Source organism: Myodes glareolus, chromosome 11 (assembly GCF_982192425.1).
Source record: "Myodes glareolus chromosome 11, mMyoGla1.1, whole genome shotgun sequence".
Classification (NCBI taxonomy): domain Eukaryota; kingdom Metazoa; phylum Chordata; class Mammalia; order Rodentia; family Cricetidae; genus Myodes; species Myodes glareolus.
Window position 1 is genome coordinate 3911317 of NC_142036.1, and position 18664 is coordinate 3929980.

The following is an 18664-nucleotide window of genomic DNA, read 5'->3' on the forward strand; positions in this document are numbered from 1 at the left end:
ATCTTCAGACCACAGGCCCATAGTATCTGGCAGACTTTTTCATGAAGCAGGAAATAAGTTCCACCTATATTGACAGTTTGTCAATCACTTTCTTTGTGTCCTGTAGAATGTCTGGCAGACTCTCTTATGAAACAGGAATCCTGAAGGACCATCTCACCTTCTTTAGGCCTTTCCTGATGAGTCATTTGGCCTGCAACTCTGAGCCTCATTTTCACCCATTTTCTTTTGTTCTTGTAGGGCCACTTCAAATTTCTGTGGAACATTATGGTGTCTGAATAAATAAATACTAATAAACTGCCAAATTTCAAAGTATAAGCGTAAAGATTTAATTTTATCAAAATTTTCACATATGCTTTGGATCTGGGCACACTCTACCTGCCTCCAATTGGTATTTCATTGCACTGAACCCTATTGCTTGGACTGTGCCCTTTGTGCCAAGATACTGCTCCACCTCTGTGTGGAGGTCCATTTCCCAATAGTCTCATCAGCTTCTGAAGAAAGTAGACACTTTAGACCATATCTGCTTTATTCTCTCCCACACGTACAGCAGGTGGGGAAGGAGGAGCTCTGGGAAAGGGACTGAGGGTGAGTCCTTTTCTTGGAATGATGTTATAGGTTGCCTCTGCTCTAACAATTGATCACATTGCTCACCTGCCCCGTTGAAAGCTGGGACATCTGTACATTGGACATGAACTTGTACAAAGAGTTCCTTGGGTCTTTATCCAAAATTGAGTGTTGAGTCAGCCTTGAAGCTTGGTAATGCCTCTGTCTCTCTCTAACCTTTCTCCTGCTTTTCTCTCCTAGACGGTTCTGGTACACACATCGGAGACAACTCGTCTTAGGTATTTTACTGAGTTGCTGCTTGAGAGAGGCAAACCACTAATGCTTGTTGGAAATGCAGGAGTGGGGAAAACGGTCTTTTTGAGTGAGACCCTGGCAAGTCTCTCTGAGGACTACATGGTGTCCCGTGTGCCTTTCAACTTCTACACGACGTCAGCAGCACTGCAGAGTGAGTGCCCCTTCCCTGGTACACAGATGGGCCCTTTGATGGGACCTACACACCTGCTGAAGAGACTGTTGCTCTAAGATGGTCTGAGACAAAGTATCCACCTATCCCAGGCTTACTCCTGCTTCTGCCTCCTGAGTGCAGGGGTGACAGATTTGTTGGGATTATTTCTTTGTAAACCAGCAAAAGTTTACATTCACAAAGCTAATAATGTCACCTTTAAATCATATAATTCCCTGTAATTAATTTATGGAACTGGGTAATACAAGGGTGTTAGAAAAGAACCCTCTGAGCAGAAAAAAATGTAGAGCTCAATAAAAATCAAAAAAAAAAAAGAAAAGAACCCTCCGATTACTCTTTCGAGTAAGGAATTGAGTCCAGAGACACTCAAAGTACATCAAATGACATGGCCAACTTCCAGTTATTTACCTTTTCCCATTATATTTATTTAGTGTGGGTAGGTGGGACACAGGTAGAAGACAGAACACAACTCTCTGGGATCGGTTCCCTTTTTCTACCTTGTAGGACCCCAGGAATCAGATTCAGTTCATCAGGCTTGACAGCAAGCAAGCACCTTCACCTGCTGGGCCATCTCAGTCAGTGGCTTTGACAATTCAGTCGTGTGTGTGTGTGTGTGTGTGTGTGTGTGTGTGTGTGTGCATGTGTGTGTGATTTTCATGGCTGTGTTTCTGGAGTCAAGTAATAAACTTCCTTTCCCTCCAACATTAGCACACTCAGCATCTTCCTTCAGTCAACTTGTCTTGTTTTATGACTGAAATAATTAGAAAGCTGATTCTGTTTTGTCTCTTTAGCAAATATGTATGATTTCTCTACTTGTGTGAGGAATGGATTCTGTTCAGAAGTGCAACATAAAGATTTCCTTATGAGTTAAGCATGGGAAACTGGTGTACTGCTCCTCAGTTCAACAAGTTATATGATAAACTCCATCTAGTTCCCAAGGAGGAGACAGGAATAAGGTTGCTTAGCAGATGCTCATCAAATCAGGACAAGGAAGAGCTACAGGTGTCAGTGTCCAGAGGGAGAATTTCAGCGCACAACACCGGTGATATCCGGGCAGAGAAGATGTAGACTGGAAGGCCCAGCTTAGCAGAGAAGCTGTAGGAGGCCGTGGACTGAGTCTGGAAGGTGACTGGGGGTGGTGGCTGAGGAGAAGGGCAGGAGACCGGAGTCAGAGCTGTCCAGCTCGGGGACACATATCTGTGGAGACTGGGCTTTACAAACCAAGGATATTGCATCCCACACAGTAGCAATGGTGGACCATTGAGAGTGAGCAACTTGGGAAGTTGCTAACTGCATCTTGGGAAGAAGAATCTGATGTTGGAAAGACTGGTTCCACTGAACCACATACCAACTAATGTGGCCCTGCATAAGAAGTAGTCTTAAGATGCCTTTTGAAAAAGGCACAAACGCTCAAGTGGCTGTGGAGCTAATGACCAGTCAGCATCTTTACATGTGGAACCGCTGTGTGCCAACGGTGTTTACCTCCTGTGTACTTCTTTGTTTATCTAGCAGATGAGTGATAAATGAATAACAATAAATGATTGTCGTCAGTGGGGACACACACGTACACACACACACACACACACACACACAAACAGCTTTCCTTGCCCCTGAGATGTTTGTAGTCTGAAGAGGCAACATGATATTGGATACGGTGTCAAGGACAGTGCTCAGACCCTTCCCACCTCTGCTTTGGAGTCCTCAGTACCACAGGACAGGAAACTATCGAATTACCTACCTGCCCTGGTGGTCCAAGGAGAGAGGTATGGGGAATATCTTGGGAGATATGGGAGCTGCTCCTAGATTCGTCAGCAAGGAGAATGGAGATGGATTGAGAGGCCATGTTGTGGCAGAACCAGCGTCCAGCCATGAGCGCTGTGAGAAAAAAGCCACAAAACAAGTGAGGAAGGACGTGTCAGCAACAGGGCCCTCTGCAACGTAAGCAGCAGTGCAATGTCTCCAGAGAAGGAGGGCTGGAGTGACCTCGGCTAAGAGGAGCAAGATGGGCAGGGACCGTGTTGCAGACAGCTGCTAGAGATGCTCATATCCAGAAATCAGGACATGAACAAATCACCATGAAAGAGGAAGAATTTGGGAAAGAATAAGTAAGGGTAGAAATGTTACACTCTGCCAGCCATTTGTGACAAAATTATGTACATATTTTTAGGAATTCTTGAAAAACCTCTAGAGAAAAAAGCTGGTCGCAACTATGGTCCAAGAGGAAATAAAAAACTGGTTTATTTCATTGATGATCTGAACATGCCTGAAGTGGACGCATACGGCACTGCCCAGCCGCATGCACTGCTTCGACAACATATTGACTACGGGCACTGGTAAGCAAAGCCCGCATTCTGCTGTCCGCTAAGAACTCATTATTACATTTGAAGACAGAATTATCCCAGATCAAACAGTTTGGGATTTTCTTTATCTTTGATTTGTAATCTTGATGTTTATGTGTGTGTGTGTGTATGTATATGTGCATACATATTTATATATGTGTGTCATGTGAGGAGGTCAGAGGTCTACACCATATACCAGGTCTCTTTATATCTCATTTTTTGAGACAGGGTATTTCATTGGACCTGAACCTCCCTGATACTAGACTGACCGGGTCCAGGGATCCGCCTGTCCCAATTGCTGGGAGTGCAGGTGCATGCTACCATGCCTGCTCTCACTTGGATGCTGGTGATCTGAACTCGGGTGTATGTGTGTGTGTGTGTGTGTGTGTGTGTGTTGTGTGTGTGTGTGTGTGTGTGTGTGTGTGGCCTGTAGTGTGATGGAGCTGCAGGCAGGCCTGCTTTTCATCCCACCCGGCTCCCGCACAGCTAGCTTAGCCCCGGAAATAACAACACACAAATTGTATTCATTTAAACACTACCTGGCCCATTATCTCTAGAGAGTTAGTTACTGACTAACTCTCATATCTTGATATTAACCCATTTCTAATAATCTGTGTAGCACCACGAGGTGGTGGCTTACCGGAAAAGATTCAGCATGTCTGACCTGGTGGCTGGCTCCATGGCATCTGCCTCATTGCTCTCTTCCCAGCATTCTATTCTGTTTACTCCGCCTACCTAATTTTCTGTCCTATCAAAGGGCCAAGGCAGTCTCTTTATTGACCAATGAAAATAACACAATAGACAGATAACCCTCCTCCATCAGTGGCCAGAACCCTACTCACTGAGCCATCTTTCCAGCCCTCCATTTATATATCTTTTAATCATATTAAACACAGCAGTTTCCCCTTTTATCTTTGCAAGATTGGATTGAAAAGGAGTCAAGCAACATAGCAACTGTGTGGAAATTAAGTCGTAAGTTATTGAAGGAAAGCTTGGTTTTACCCTGTAGGATGTAAATGTTTGATCTGGGCACTCTAGTTTGCTATCCGTGACTGGAGGATGAGGTGAGGGAGCCCCAGCCAACCCACTGACCCTCGCCGTGAGGACAGCATAGTTTTCACTCATGTTAGAGCCATGTGGAAATCGATGAGCAGTAAGAGTTTATATTGATTCAGCTTCTGATCTTGGCTTTGGCCTCCAACAGTTCTCTCATCTTCCATTTTCTGAGCTAAGATTTTTGATGTCCTAGATGAGACCAAGAAGGTCGAGCTTGCAGAACGATCACAAAGATCCGGTGTGTGTGATGAAATCTTTTACAAGCTGTGGCTCACTGTTTTGTCCTCTTGTCTTTAGACTTGAGCTTCTGCTTCTGTCCCTTAGGTATGATCGGCAGAAGATGATGCTTAAGGAAATCCGCAGCTGCCAGTACGTGGCCTGCATGAATCCTATGGTGGGCAGCTTTACCATCAACCCAAGGCTGCAGGTGAGTTTCATTCCATTCTCCCTAGATGTCCTCGGATGTCATATTCGGGATGTAGACCAGGCTGGGTATGTTGGCACACTCTAGAAATACCAGCACTAGGGAGGCTGAAGCAGCTGTGTTGTGAGTTCAAGGCGAACCTAGGCCATACAGTGACTTCCAAGGTAGGCTAAAATCCTTAGTGAGACCCTCCCTCAACAAAATACAGCATCTTGTTTCTTGGTACTTATAAAGCAAGACTCCCACTGGACAATTATTTAAACAGATATTTTTTTCCTAATCAATCCAGTATTTTTAGTTAGGTTTTACATTTATTGCAATGAGTTGACAGTATTTCTGTCTAGGCCCACATCCACCACCACCTGCTTCATTTGAACTCTGTTTACCCTCTGCATTCGTTACATTTGACAAGGTGATGCTGGCACGTAATCATTAACAAGCACTCAGAGTTTGCACTGGGGTTCCTTCTTTGTCCTCCCTGTTCTGTAGGGTTGACAAATGTATAATGGCATGTGTCCACCGTCAAAATGTCACACAGAATAGTTTCTCTGCCTGAAAAACCTTCTGCATCCCCCGCAGGCATCTTAGGAAAATCTTTTTTTTCAGTTTTATTATTATACTAAAATAAGCGTTGCATAAAATTTATCAACTTAACCAATCATTCTAAGTGGACACTGGGTGGACTAAATGCCTTTTTCTGACACATCATCACCATCTGTCTCTGTGATACTTTTAGGTGAAACTGCAACTCTATCCCTTAAGCAATGACCCCCTCCTTCTCTGCTCTGAGCCCTCACAGTCAGCATCAGACTCTCTGTTTCTCCAACCCTTCTTTCTCTAAGCACTTCATTTAGGTGGAGCCCTGCACTGTCTGAGGACTGGTGTGCTTCACTTAGCATGCCGTGCTAAAGATCACGCATGTAGCGTGCTGCAGGGATCACGCATGTAGCGTCCTGCAGGGTTTCCTTCTGAAGCCTGGGATGCGCTGTGTGTCCTCCGTGCTGCATTTTGCGCATCTGTTTACTCGCCGTGAACACTGGGTCACTTTCTTGGTTTCCCCTCTAGGGAGAATAAAACTGTTCTGAACTGTAGGCACACAGATATTTCTCGACAACTCTGCTTTCGATTATTTTGACTGTCTACCCAGAAGTAGAATACAGAATCAGACAGTAATTTGGTTTATAGCTTTTTGGGATCTGCCATTCTGTTCCTACAATGGTCATGTCACCTTCCACCCCCACCAACAGTGCAGGAAGTTCCAGCTTCTCCTCATCTTTGTCAACCAGGATTCTGACTTTGTTTCTTCATAGCAGTCATGCTTATGGGAACAGGGCAGTATCAGGATAGCTCTGTTTTGCATTTCTCAGGTGATCAGAGATTGAAGCATCTTTTCATGGGTGTTTATCCACTTGTAAATCTTCTTTGGGGGAGATGTTATTAAAATCCTTTTGACCATTTTTAGATCAAATGTTTTTTGTTAAATTTTAAGCATTCTCTCCATATTGTGGATATTTAATTCTTTTTGCTGCAGTGGTGGTGATTTTTGTTTGTTGTTTTTAGAGATAGGGCTTCTCTGTAACTTTGGAGCCTGTCCTGAAACTTGCTCTGTAGACCAGGCCGGCCTCAAACTCACAAAGAACCGCCTGTCTCTGCCTCCCGAGTGTTGGGATTAAAGTTGTGCACCACTACTGCCTGGTAGATATTTAATTCTTAAACACTGATCACTTTATTGTCTCAATAATTTGTTCTTTTCCAGAATGTTTTGTAGTGTGTGGAGGCCCAAAAATGAGACTGTTTTTACCTTGTCTGATGGTTAGAGAGTTGTTGGCATCACGTAGAGCTGCACATCCTGAGTCAGGATGTGCTTACTTGGTTTTTACTTTAAGATGGCACATATAGGTAAATTTATTTTATCATGACAGATGGTCATGATATGTAAGCATATTTTGTTGTTGTTTTTGTAATATGAGGTTATTTGGGGAATGACTGTCTTTGGGATATTTGGTCTAGAGTGACTTTACTGTCTAAACAACAAAATGTTAATAACTTGATGTCTTAAAGTGTTAAAGCAATTAACTGTTTAAGTCGTCCTTTGTATCATGTTAAAGAAGCCTTTTGTTGCCTTTCTCCCCCTTTTGTATAAAGAGCGTATGGAAATTAGATGCAGATGATTTCAGTATTCCCTGGACCCCCATCCCAGTACTGTCCTGTAGTTTCTGTTTTATTATTTTTCATGTATCTTTGTGTTCCTTGCTAATTTTTCTATATCCCCATGCCGCTACCCTGGCAAGAGGTATTTTTGTCAAGGCTGATCGCCAACATATGGTGCCCAATGTGGGGCATACCAGTAAACCCCAAAACACATAAAAGTGTGACCAGGAGTACAAGAGAGTATGTGAGGAACCCGCAAAAAAAATCATACCACAGGTGGAGAGGTGAATGATGCACACTCAAAAATAAATAGTAAATAATAAAAGAGTAAAGAGAAAGGCGGAGCAAAAAAATTCAGGAGTAAAACTGTAAACATTTATAAATATGAGACAAAAATAATATTCAATTATCAATACACTGGCTTGGATGTATTTTAATAACTAGAGGAGCTAAAGTGAAACAAAGGCAAAGATATTTAGAGTTTATAAATATTATATTCCTGCCCCCACACTGGGCATTTGCACCACCGCCTTCGGGCTGCTCTGGACTCAGAGAGGCCAAAGTGAGGCCTCGCCTTCTCCCATGCAAGCAGTGGTGCTTCAGTCACGGAGCTGCAGCCTTGGTTGCTGCTGTACAGGTGGGAAGGATGAGGGAATGCATGCGGCATTTGACCTAGCAACGGCCTGAGTTACCACTGAGATTGTGGCAGTCCACGCACACCTGCTGTAGCCAGCTGAGTCAGACCCGCACTGTGCGGTGGAGCCAGAAAAGGCAGAAGACAGGGGAGTGTGAAGAGCTGCACCTCCCAGTCAGCGCACCAGTTGGTCAATGGAAATGCCTAGAGGCTAATTGACCCACAATCAAAAAGCCTATGTGGATAATTCTATGACTTTTAACAGAGGAGGGACTTCAGGAATTCTGATTTTGTAATTATAAGATTTAGATTAAAAAAGCAAGGACAGTAAAAGTTAACATAGCTCTACCCTCCTGAGCTTAGGGACACAACAGTCTCAGAGTCACTGCAATGGTGGGTACTGGGGAACCCGAGCTAAATGTCTCAGTCTCCTCTCATGCTAGTCTATGGTGGGACTGCTAAACCAGAGCCTCCTGATTCCAAGTCCCAGGCGGGACATGTCCAAGCAGCAGAGGGAGCATGGTTTGTGCCCACCACATGTCCCAGAGTCAGTTCGGAGCCGAGCCTTATCTGACAGCCAAGCCACAAAAAGGTATCTTCAAGAAACTGCAGCTTAAGGCCCAGACAGGTGTCTTAAAAATTGTAAATGAGTGCAAGTTAAGCCTGTCAGCTAGGTAAACTTGCAACTTGGATCAAAAAGGTAGCTTACCAACTGTTAATAAGACATACAATGGTAAAAACCTCATTTAAAATATCCTAAAAAAAGACCTTGAGCCACTAAGTAAACTTCTTAAAGGAAGCAGTGATCCAAATTCCAGCAGATAACTTACAGAAACTCCAGACAGGTACTGACCAAGGTAGAGCATGCTATACAAAAGCAACAAATACATTGTGTTAATTATAATTAGCCTTGACAAACATGTATATTACCCATAAAACTTACTCCTACAACAGCATTATGACAAAATGGTCCACTTTTATGGCTACACCTTCCCATTTTGCCAATTAAGATATTAAACCCTTATTTTAAAGCAATAGCTTACTTAACACAAAAAAAATTATAAAATCTAAAAAATATTTTGGCAAAAAAACAGCTGTAATCAATGTTCCTTATACTAAGCAAAAAATTAATTGGTTATTCCAAAATAGTAATTCTTGGACAATTACATTTGCTCAATTTAAAGGCCCAATTAATAATCTTTTCCCAGCTGATCCATTGCTACAATTCACACAGCTATATTCCTTTATTTTTCCTAAAGTTGTAAAAAAGATCCCTTAAAACTGCTATGTTAATTTTTACAAATGGGTCTTTCAATAAAAGAGCTATGTAGGTTGTTAATGGTGAAAAGGAATTGTGGAGTGTGCACATGGCTCCTTAAAAACACAACTTCAAAATATAAAAGCAAAACAATTTTATCCTCAAACACCACATAATGCCCTAAGCCACACACTGTTTACACTAAGCTTCTTAAATATAGATGTCCATGAACAATCTTAATTAATTTGGGATCAAAGATATGTGGTGTGGGACAATTGTATTCTGTCAGTTATATTTTAAATAAGTGCTGATTGGTCAGTATCCAGGCAGGAAGTATAGGCAGGACAACCAGACAGGAAGTAGAGGCGAGTCAATGAGAATAGGAGAATTCTGGGAAGGAGGCAGCACATTTCTCTACAGTCATTGTGAGCCCGCCACAGAAGAAGCAAGATGTGACTGCCCCACTGAAAAAGGTACCAAGCCACGTGGCTAACACAGACAAGAATAATGGGCTAATATAAGTTATAAGAGCTAATAAGAAGCCTGAGCTAATGGGCTGATCAGTTTATAGTTAATGTAGACCTCTGTGTCTACAATAAGTTCCTACATTTCTTTGGGACTTAACGATTGTAGGAACCAGTCAGAAACCCTGACAACAGATATGTTTGCACTTTTTTCACAAAAAAATAAAAATAAATAAAATAACTACACATACAACAGAGGAGTACTAGCCCTGATGACATCACAGCCACTGATGATTTCACTGGAGAAGAAAAAAAAAAAGGTTCCTAAACCCATGATCCTGACTTTCTCATACCATAATGCTACAGGCCAAAAATGGGGCCACTAAGCCAATGTTCCTGACTCACTACAACTTACTAAAAAGGGGGCAAAAGATCATAATGACAACTGGTGATTTCCAGCCTCTTAATAAACTTTCTACACAAACTTCCAAACCTAGTGAGTCCTGTTTACCTTAAAGCCAGACCAAAAACACAGATTAAACATTTGACTGTTTAACTCTTTGGGACACGGAACTCATTTTGCCAATATAATATTCAATCTACTGTTAAAATATAAAACCTAAAAACTGAGACCTAAATTTTCCCCTCAGGGGAAAAAAGATTAGTGACAAAGAGTGACTAGAGCCCCTCTTTAAATATAAAATGGAAGCCTAGGGGTTCTTGTGGTTGCTCAGAGACTAAGACAATTACTTAAAAGCAGCAATGCTATTGGTCTCTCAACCATCAGAGAAACCTTTTCTTGTCTTTTAATCAGAATGGATTTTAAAAAATGTAATTTGACAAATTGTGTGTTTGTTGTTAATTTCCACTCCAGAATTATGGCATTGACTTGTTAATATTTGTAACTTCTTTAATTCACTGTAAGATATTAAGAAAAGTTTGACATCCAATAAATTCTTAGATTTGACATATTTGATTAAAAAATTTAAATTTTTAATGTAGCTAAAACTTGTTTAAAAAACATTCTAGACCAATTTAAAAGGGCATTCCCAACACAGATAGCCCTCCTGCCCTTTAATTAGGAGACTATAGCCATAGGAGCATGATTCTTCACAAACCATTATCTAATAGCAGCTGAACTCTCTTGACACAAACTTGGCTTAGAGACACAAATCCCAAAGGTACTTTCTCCCCTAACCCTTTGCTTGCAGAGATTGGCAGTCAAAGACGGTTTAATCCTATTTTCCTTTAGGCACCTAAGACATAGGCATATATAATTAAGATGCATGTACTGAAGACGGGTAAGTCTGGGAAATGGGAAAGTGCTCACATAAGGCAGACGTGATAATCTGCCTGTTACAAAAAGACAGGCTTTATTAAAATTAATAAAAAGGGGGAAACTGCATTTTCTGGTCTGGTTGATATCTCTGTTATGTGTTGTTGCTTTTCAGAGGCATTTCACGGTGCTCGCATTCAACTTTCCATCGACGGATGCCCTGATGACCATCTACGGTCAGATCTTCCACTTCCATCTCCAGCAGCAAGCGTTCTGCCCCTCGGTTCTCAGGGCTGGCCCCTCTCTGATCCAGGCAGCAATAGCATTCCATCAGATGGTGGCAGAGAGCTTTGTACCCACAGCTATTAAATTCCACTACATTTTTAATCTGAGAGACCTATCAAACATCTTCCAGGTACCTCAACTGGCATGCTAGCTTCTTGAATATCAGGACAACGTGTGGCATTCATTGATAGAACCATTTCAGTTTTCAGCTACACTTTGTTGTTTTATGTGTGTGTTTCTGTCTGTGAAGGAACATGGCAAACTTTATGCCCTTCCTATCAATGGGATGGTTCCCTTCAGGTTGCACAACATCTGTGCTGATACAGCAAGGTTCCTGAGACTTGGTAATTCATTAGACGATGAGAATGTATTGCTCCTAGGTCAGTGGTGCTAAGTAGTCTATGGTCAAGGTACCAGCAAGCTCAGTGTCTGGTGAGGACAGTGCCTTGACCATTGTGTCTATCCACAGCAGACAGGATAAAAGGGAAAATACATAGCACTGCTTATATGAGATCACCTCTCCATTATTGCTTAATAGCTGCCAGAGGCCCCACCTCTTCATATTATCACCTTGGCAATTAAGTATTTTTTTCATTGTGTGTGAGTGTGTAAGGTGTGGGAAAGGGTGCATTCTACACATGCTTGTGGAGGTCAGATGACAACTCTATGGCCTTGGTTCGCTCCTTCAACCTTTACATGAGACCTGGGGGGTTGAACTCAGGTCACCACCTGTAACATGAACTGGAATGCTTGTTGGGGCTTCTTTCCCGCCCTGCCCCCCAGCTGTTTAGTCCCAGAGAAAAATCACACTGAGATCTCTGTAAGTTATAAAGCTGATTGGCCCTTTAGGTCAGGCTTCTTACTGGCTAACTCTCACATCTAGATTAACCTATTTTTCTGATCTATTTTAGCCATGTGGCTCAGCACCTTTTTCACTGGGGCAGACCACATCCTGCTGCTTCCATGGTCTGGGCAGGAGTGGGAGGAATCAGCTTCCTCCTCCTCAGAATTCTCCTGCTCTCCTTGCATCATTTCCACTTCTTGTCTGGTTTTCCCGCCCACAACTCCTGCCTGGCCAATCAGCGTTTTATTTAAAACATGATTGTCAGAATACATACAATTCTCCTGCACTAACCACCGATCTGTCTCACTGGTCCCACAGTTTAGCTTCAATACATATATTTAGGGAGACACACAGCCTGTGGTTGATAGTGAGTGAGCAATAGCAGTGAAGGTAGAATCTGAGCTTTGTAAACAAAGGCTTTATTATCGTAAGTGCCAAATAAGAGGAATTGGTCATGTTTTTACATAGAACATAACATATCATTTTAAACACATATCAAAGTATGAAATTTTAAATTATAAATCATTTGGCTTGATACTAAAAATTACCTTGATTGCATAGGATGTTCGGGACAAACACAGAGACCAGAGTGATCCGAAGTAGGGTAAGGAGGCATTTGAGAGTCAAATTGTAACGTGTGGTAAAAGGGCAGTGTTCACCATTGATTATATAAGGGAATCCTAAAGAGGAATTGGAGATCTTGAATTTCTAAATCGGATATGATGTGGTCATCTGTGGGCAGTGAAGTGCCTGGGGAGTTGTCTAAGACTCACAGTTGCTTTGTGCGGAGGGCAGATGGGGAAACCTCACAGGACTTCCACTCACAGCTCTCGTCAGGACCTCAGAACCTGACCACACATCAGACAGCCACTTGAGAATAGCATGGACCATTCGCTTTCACATCCATGTTTCTAGCACTTGCCAGAAAGGCTTTGCTTTGTAAAGTCTTGTTAAAAGCAAGTCTTCCTCTTAGCAGAAAAGCTGAGCTGGAATGTGGTCCTGCCTGCTTAGCTTCCAGGTTCAGGCTGCCCAGCATGTCCCATACCTGTGAACAGTGTCAGCCTCCTGCAGTTCAGTTCTCCACAGTGTCCTCCGTGCTCTGTGTGTGGAGAGCAAGCTGGCTGTCCACAAAGCTGGGGTCACCTGCACCCCAGATGCTGAAGGGCAGTGTCGGTGGGCACAGGAGACGGTGAGTCTGTGCTCGTCCTCGGTCTACCTTCCCAGAGAGGACAATCTACATTTGATCTTTTCTACATTTGATTTGTTTTTTCATTTGTGAAGTGAAAGGGTTTTGACTGACAGGTATCAAAGGATTAAAAAAACAAGGAAAGTCTGTATCCTGTTACTTTCATTCTGTTCGGGCTTTTGTTTTGTAAAATCCACTGGCAGCTGAGATACATAGGCAGAGGTGTGAGCTTTAGCTCCTGCTGACTCTTGAAATCGTTTTAGTTACATTCCTTAAACCACATGTGATGAGGGAGCTGGAGAGATGACTGGGAAGGTAAGAGCACTTGCAGGTCTTGCAGAGGTCTCAGGTTCAGTTCCCAGCACTAACATGGTGACTTACAACTGTATCTAACTTCACTTCTAAAGGATCTAGCTTTGTCTTCTGGCCTCTGGGCTTTGCTCATATGTTGTGTGCATCCATGCAGGCAAAACACTCATACATATAAAGTAATAATAAATAAATCATTTTTAAGAAATGTGTATGATGAGGGAGAAAGAGATGACTCAGAAGTTGAGAGCTGAGTTCTTCTAGAGGACACAGGTTCAATTCCCAGCACCCACATCATGGTTCACAGCCATCTGTAAGTCCAGTCCCAGGAAATCTTATGTCATCTTCTGGCCTTCAAGGGCACCAGACACTCATATGAAGCACAGACATATATATGGTTTAAACACTCATACACGTTTTTTTTAAAATGGGTATTATACTTGAATTTCTATAATATCACTTATCAGAAGGTGAAATGAGTTTTATTTGCACATGTGCATAGTACAGAGTTAAATAAATCCTAAACGTGAGAATGACACTATCTTCTGAATTAAAGGTGTGTTTCTAATTCCTCTCATATAGGGGATTTTGTTTGCTTCTCCTGAATGTTTAAAATGCCCAGAAGATGTACTGCGCCTGTGGCTTCATGAATCATCCCGTGTTTATGGAGACAAACTGATAGACACAAAGGATTGTGACTTGTTTCACAGAAAAATGCTGGAAGCTGCCCATAAGTACTTTAAAGTAAGTGGTGGAGGTGAGCGGGCACTGTTCAAAGGCCTCTGGCTGGTGTGCGGCCAGACTTAGAGCCTCTGGGCTGCAGGTGAGCGAGCAGACTTCCCTTTCCTACAATAACTGAGATTCGCAGATGTGCTGTGTCCCACTAAGGGATGCTGTCTGGTCTACTTGCGCACAGACCTGCTGGCACAAGCTGGTCTCTTGAATAGGCCTCTGCCCAGGTGACTCTCCAGGTGGCTCTTGTCCCACACTTTATCCGTGTTCTCCTGCAGGGTGCTGATGAGAGCATGCTGCGGCAACAGCCCCTTATTTATTGCCACTTTGCTACTGGTGCGGAGGACCCTTGTTACATGCCAGTGAAGGACTGGGAAGGCCTGAAGGCGATTCTTAGAGAAACGGTAGACACCTACAACGAGCTCCACTCCGCCATGCACCTGGTGCTGTTTGAAGATGCCATGCAACATGTGTAAGTTGTGCAGCCACAACTGTTCCCACGGTGGTAAAACACATGTCGCTGTCAATTATGTCACAGTCCTAGCTGCACATGCAGAGGCAAACTAGTTTCCAAACAGCTACAGATCCATACAAATGTATTTCGCTGCAGCCCTGTTGGAGAAGGGTGGGAAGAAAGAGGAGCAGAAATGACTTGTGGGATGTGTGGGTAGGACGGGACATACCCTGACCTTCATGGGTAAGTGGGCCGTGTGCAGTGTCCAGTGCATCCCAGGCAGCAGCATAGCCGATTCTTGTAGTGTCTTAGAGCAGCCAGTGAGAACAAAAGGTGGGCACATCTTCTTAGAAGGAAAGTAGAGCAAGTGCTTGCCTTGGAGTAAAGCTTGAGTATCCGGGCTCACAGCCCAGTGTGGGCACCTCCACCCACTGCCTTCTCCAGTTGATCATCCAGGCTCACAGCCCAGTGTGGGCACCTCCACCCCGTGCCTTCTCCAGTGAACATTTACGAGAACATGAACGAATGATCAAGAAAAATGTCCCAGGAGTAATGCATTGGGCCAAGAAGGACAACAGATAGATGGAGGAAGAAGATGAAGGTTGAGAAACCAATGCCTCATCCAAAATGCACAGAGTTTCTGATGTGTTCTTTCCTGGAATGAGACATCTTGGGGTTAAAACCCCAACCTAATCACGGCATCGCTGTACTTTCCCTATCTATTAAACTTTCCGCACATCACTTCCGGGGAGTTGGGTCAGCTTTTAATGTGGCTGAGATTTGTCTGTACACTCTGTCTCCTAGATCCATGAAGTGCTTTAGGCTTTAGAGCAGTTAAGATTTGGGGGTAAAGGATGCCCAACCTGTATTGGATTTCTAAAGAGGAACTGGTGTCTAAGGGAAGAGGTGGCATTTTTTTAAGATGAGATCTACATGACCAGCTTAACTGATAGTGGAAAGATTTGGGAGAAGCAGGTTGCAGAAGCCACTGAGGCCTGAACCAGGAATGCTCAAACAACAGAGTGAAAGATGAAAGTGGCTGTAGCATGCGTAACTTAGATTAAAAACAGGGCAAGCAGAATACGAGGCCCGAGAGGCATAAACAGGCCTCATGTACCCAGAACATTGTTTCCCTCTTTGAAAAACTTGTATTCGTCATTGGTTGTTAGATGACACCGTGGTGGTATTCCACACACATCGTGTAGTAAACAGCGCTCCACAGCAATCTACACTGTGCACACAGTAACAACTGGAACCATTTGACTTCCGTGAGATCTGATATCATAATTTTTACCTTCCAATTTAAAACAATCAACCCAAATAATGATCATTTAAAACAAACTACAACAAAAAGATATAGGGACATTACTGGGAGCCTCCAACTGGACTCCATAAAGTCTGTTCATCTTTTCAAGGCCTTGTTCCTACAATTTCTGTGATCTGATACTTGTTTTTATCTGTCACAAGTAAGATAATATTTATTCAGAAGGAACATACTATTTATCCTTTGGTGGATATGATACATATCGACTAAAATTTCTTGAGGCAATGGATTTTTAAATTCTATTGCTTAAAAGAAAATCTGATCATTTCCAGGCCCTTCCAGGGGGGCTATTTTCTTATAATGAAGATAAGGAACCGTGAGGCCACGCCACTGGATGGCCTGTACCAGGATCTCAAACTGCTCAACTAAACTGTTTCTGTTGCCACCAAGTGGGAAGTCATCTTTACAGACAATACAACTCTCCTTGCCCAAATCACCCTCATTATCCCAGGCCTTTCTATTAAATGACAATGATAAGAGTTAAAAATTTTAAAAGTATATCATAAAAAGTAAATCAATAAGAACAAGAAAAATTACTCATAAAAGAAGTGAATCTGAATGGAGAAACTATAGGAAATTTAATAGTTATTCTAGAATGTTTAGCCTTGGGGCTAAAGGACAATTCTAAGAGCAACCTGCACTCACTTGCTGCAAACATGCTGAGCACAGCAAATTACTGGCCACACTGTCCCCTGTGACATCATAATATGCTGTCAGCACATGTGGCCAGGTAAAACTGATCCCCCTCCAACATGGAGGGAAACCCTTTCCCATGTGGGAAGACTACCTTATCTTCAGTGTGGGATTCTCCTGGCTCAAATCATAAAGTGTTTCTTTGATTTGAGATTCTAGGAGTAAAGGTGATTGACTCAGCTGTAGGGATATGAAGAGAGTGCCCTCGAGCTTTGAAGAAAGGGACGTTGTCACTTAGTGAATTCTGTTGGGCCTGGAAACATTCCTTAAGATGCAGCCAAAGCCTAACCCAAAGCCTGGAAACATGCTTTAAAATGTTTTTTAAACATTTTGCCTAACTTTGGACTTGGGGTTTCTCTCCTGCTGTATCTTTTCCAAGGTGATCTTATTAGTGGGGTCCCATGTTGTAAAATCCAATGGAGTCACAAGGCTTGTAACAGTACTCTGGCTTCTCAGTTACTAGAGCCTTGAAGTGATATTACATGTCGGTCCTGCAAGACTCCAGCTTCAGTTTTCCAAAACCAAGAGTGATGTGGGTCATCCATGCTGGAATTTATTTGTTTCAGAAAAGCAAGGATAATAACGTCCAACTTTTGTAGTTGGACATCTACATACTTTCTATTTTGTGGGTTGTTTTTTAATTTTTATAACACATGTAAGTCATTTTTTTAAGTAAACCAGTATTATACTAGTGTTAAAACCAATATATTCCTTCCTGGAAAATGGAGTTATATATCGTTAGTATAAACATTCAGAATCTCTAGGCTAAAATAGGGTGAGGGGCTGACTGGTCTCAGAAGAAACTTAACTTTCAGATACCCATGGCTAATGTGGCCTTCATGTGGCCACCTGAGGGGAAAGGGCAGCAAGAATCATAGCAAGAAGCAAGTGTTGGGGCTCGAGAAGCGGCTCAGTGGTCAAGAAAGGACCAGGTTCAGTCCCTAACACTGACACAATGACTCACAACCATTTGTAATTCTAGTTCCAGGCGATCCAATGTGTCTTGTGACCTCCTTAGACACCAGGCACATGCTTGGTGTATGTACACAGACGCAGGCAAAGCATTCACATAAAAAAAATTAAATAGATATGTTTTAGGGGAACGGATCTTCAGTCTCCTTGAACGAAGCACATGGAGATGTCTGTTGATCCAGGCCAATTCTTTTCTTGTTTGTTTGTTTTGTTTTTTTGTAAAGTGGTTTTAGAGCAAGGTCTTCATGCAAATCTTCCTGAGGGTCTTTGTACTGGGGAACTGACAGAGATTTGGGATTTTTCTTTTTAATCAAAAAAATAAAAATTGAACCTTACACATGGGCCTTGAATATCCTTTCCCGCAGTATAGTGCAGTTTGAGTCCACATGTGACACCTGGGTAACTTCAGAGGCAGACATTACAAGTCTGATGCTCTCTGACGGGTAACCATGCGGGCAGGGACACAATCATTCCACTGAAGCTGGCACTTCATCTCCACACACTGCTGCCATCCAGGACGTTTGTTTCATGACTGGTTCTTTCCCCAGGTGCCGCATCAGCCGCATCCTTCGAATCCCTCAAGGCCATGCCCTCCTGGTTGGAGTTGGGGGCACTGGCAAGCAGAGCCTGTCTCGGCTCGCTGCTTACTTGTGCGGCATGGAGGTCTTCCAGATCACTCTGACCGAAGGCTACGGGACCCAAGAGCTTCGGGTAAGGAAATGGACGAGCACAGCAGGCACCCATTCGTTTTGTTTTGTTTTTATTTTTTATTTAAAAGGGTTTTTTTTTCATTTTACATATCAACCACAATTTCCCTTCCCTTCCTTCCTCCTGCTCCCCTTCCCCATCTTCTTCCCACCCAACCCCCTCATCCACTCCTCAGTAAGAATAAGACATATCAAGTTGAGGCAGAACTAAGCCTCTCCCCCTTGTACTGAGGCTGAGCATAGTATGTCTCCATAGAGAATGGGTCTCAAAAAGCCAGTTCATGCACTGGGGATAAATCTTGGTCTCATTGCCAGTGATTCCACAGACTACCCAAGCCACAGAACTGTCACTCACATTCAGAGGGCCTAGTTTGGTCCTATTCAGGTTCCCGAGCTAGCAGTCCAGAGTCAACGAGCTCCCACTAGCTCAGGTCAGCAGTTTCTGTGGGTTTCCCCATCATGGTCTTGACCCCCTTGCTCATGCAATCCCTCCTCCCTCTCTTTGACTGGACTCTGGGAGCTCAGCCCA

At 43.0% G+C, this 18664-nt stretch overlaps 1 protein-coding gene across 1 annotated transcript in view; it reads left to right on the plus strand.

Annotated features, from left to right (window-relative positions):
* Dnah11 (dynein axonemal heavy chain 11) overlaps positions 1–18664 on the plus strand; it is a 327366-nt gene that overhangs the window by 153976 nt on the left and 154726 nt on the right. Inside the window, exons 46-52 of the mRNA XM_087911463.1 lie at positions 805–1009; positions 3195–3360; positions 4747–4849; positions 10805–11044; positions 13836–13997; positions 14264–14457; positions 17977–18139. Of these exons, the coding sequence (XP_087767589.1) occupies positions 805–1009; positions 3195–3360; positions 4747–4849; positions 10805–11044; positions 13836–13997; positions 14264–14457; positions 17977–18139 (1233 nt within the window). The remainder of the gene's footprint in view (positions 1–804; positions 1010–3194; positions 3361–4746; positions 4850–10804; positions 11045–13835; positions 13998–14263; positions 14458–17976; positions 18140–18664) is intronic.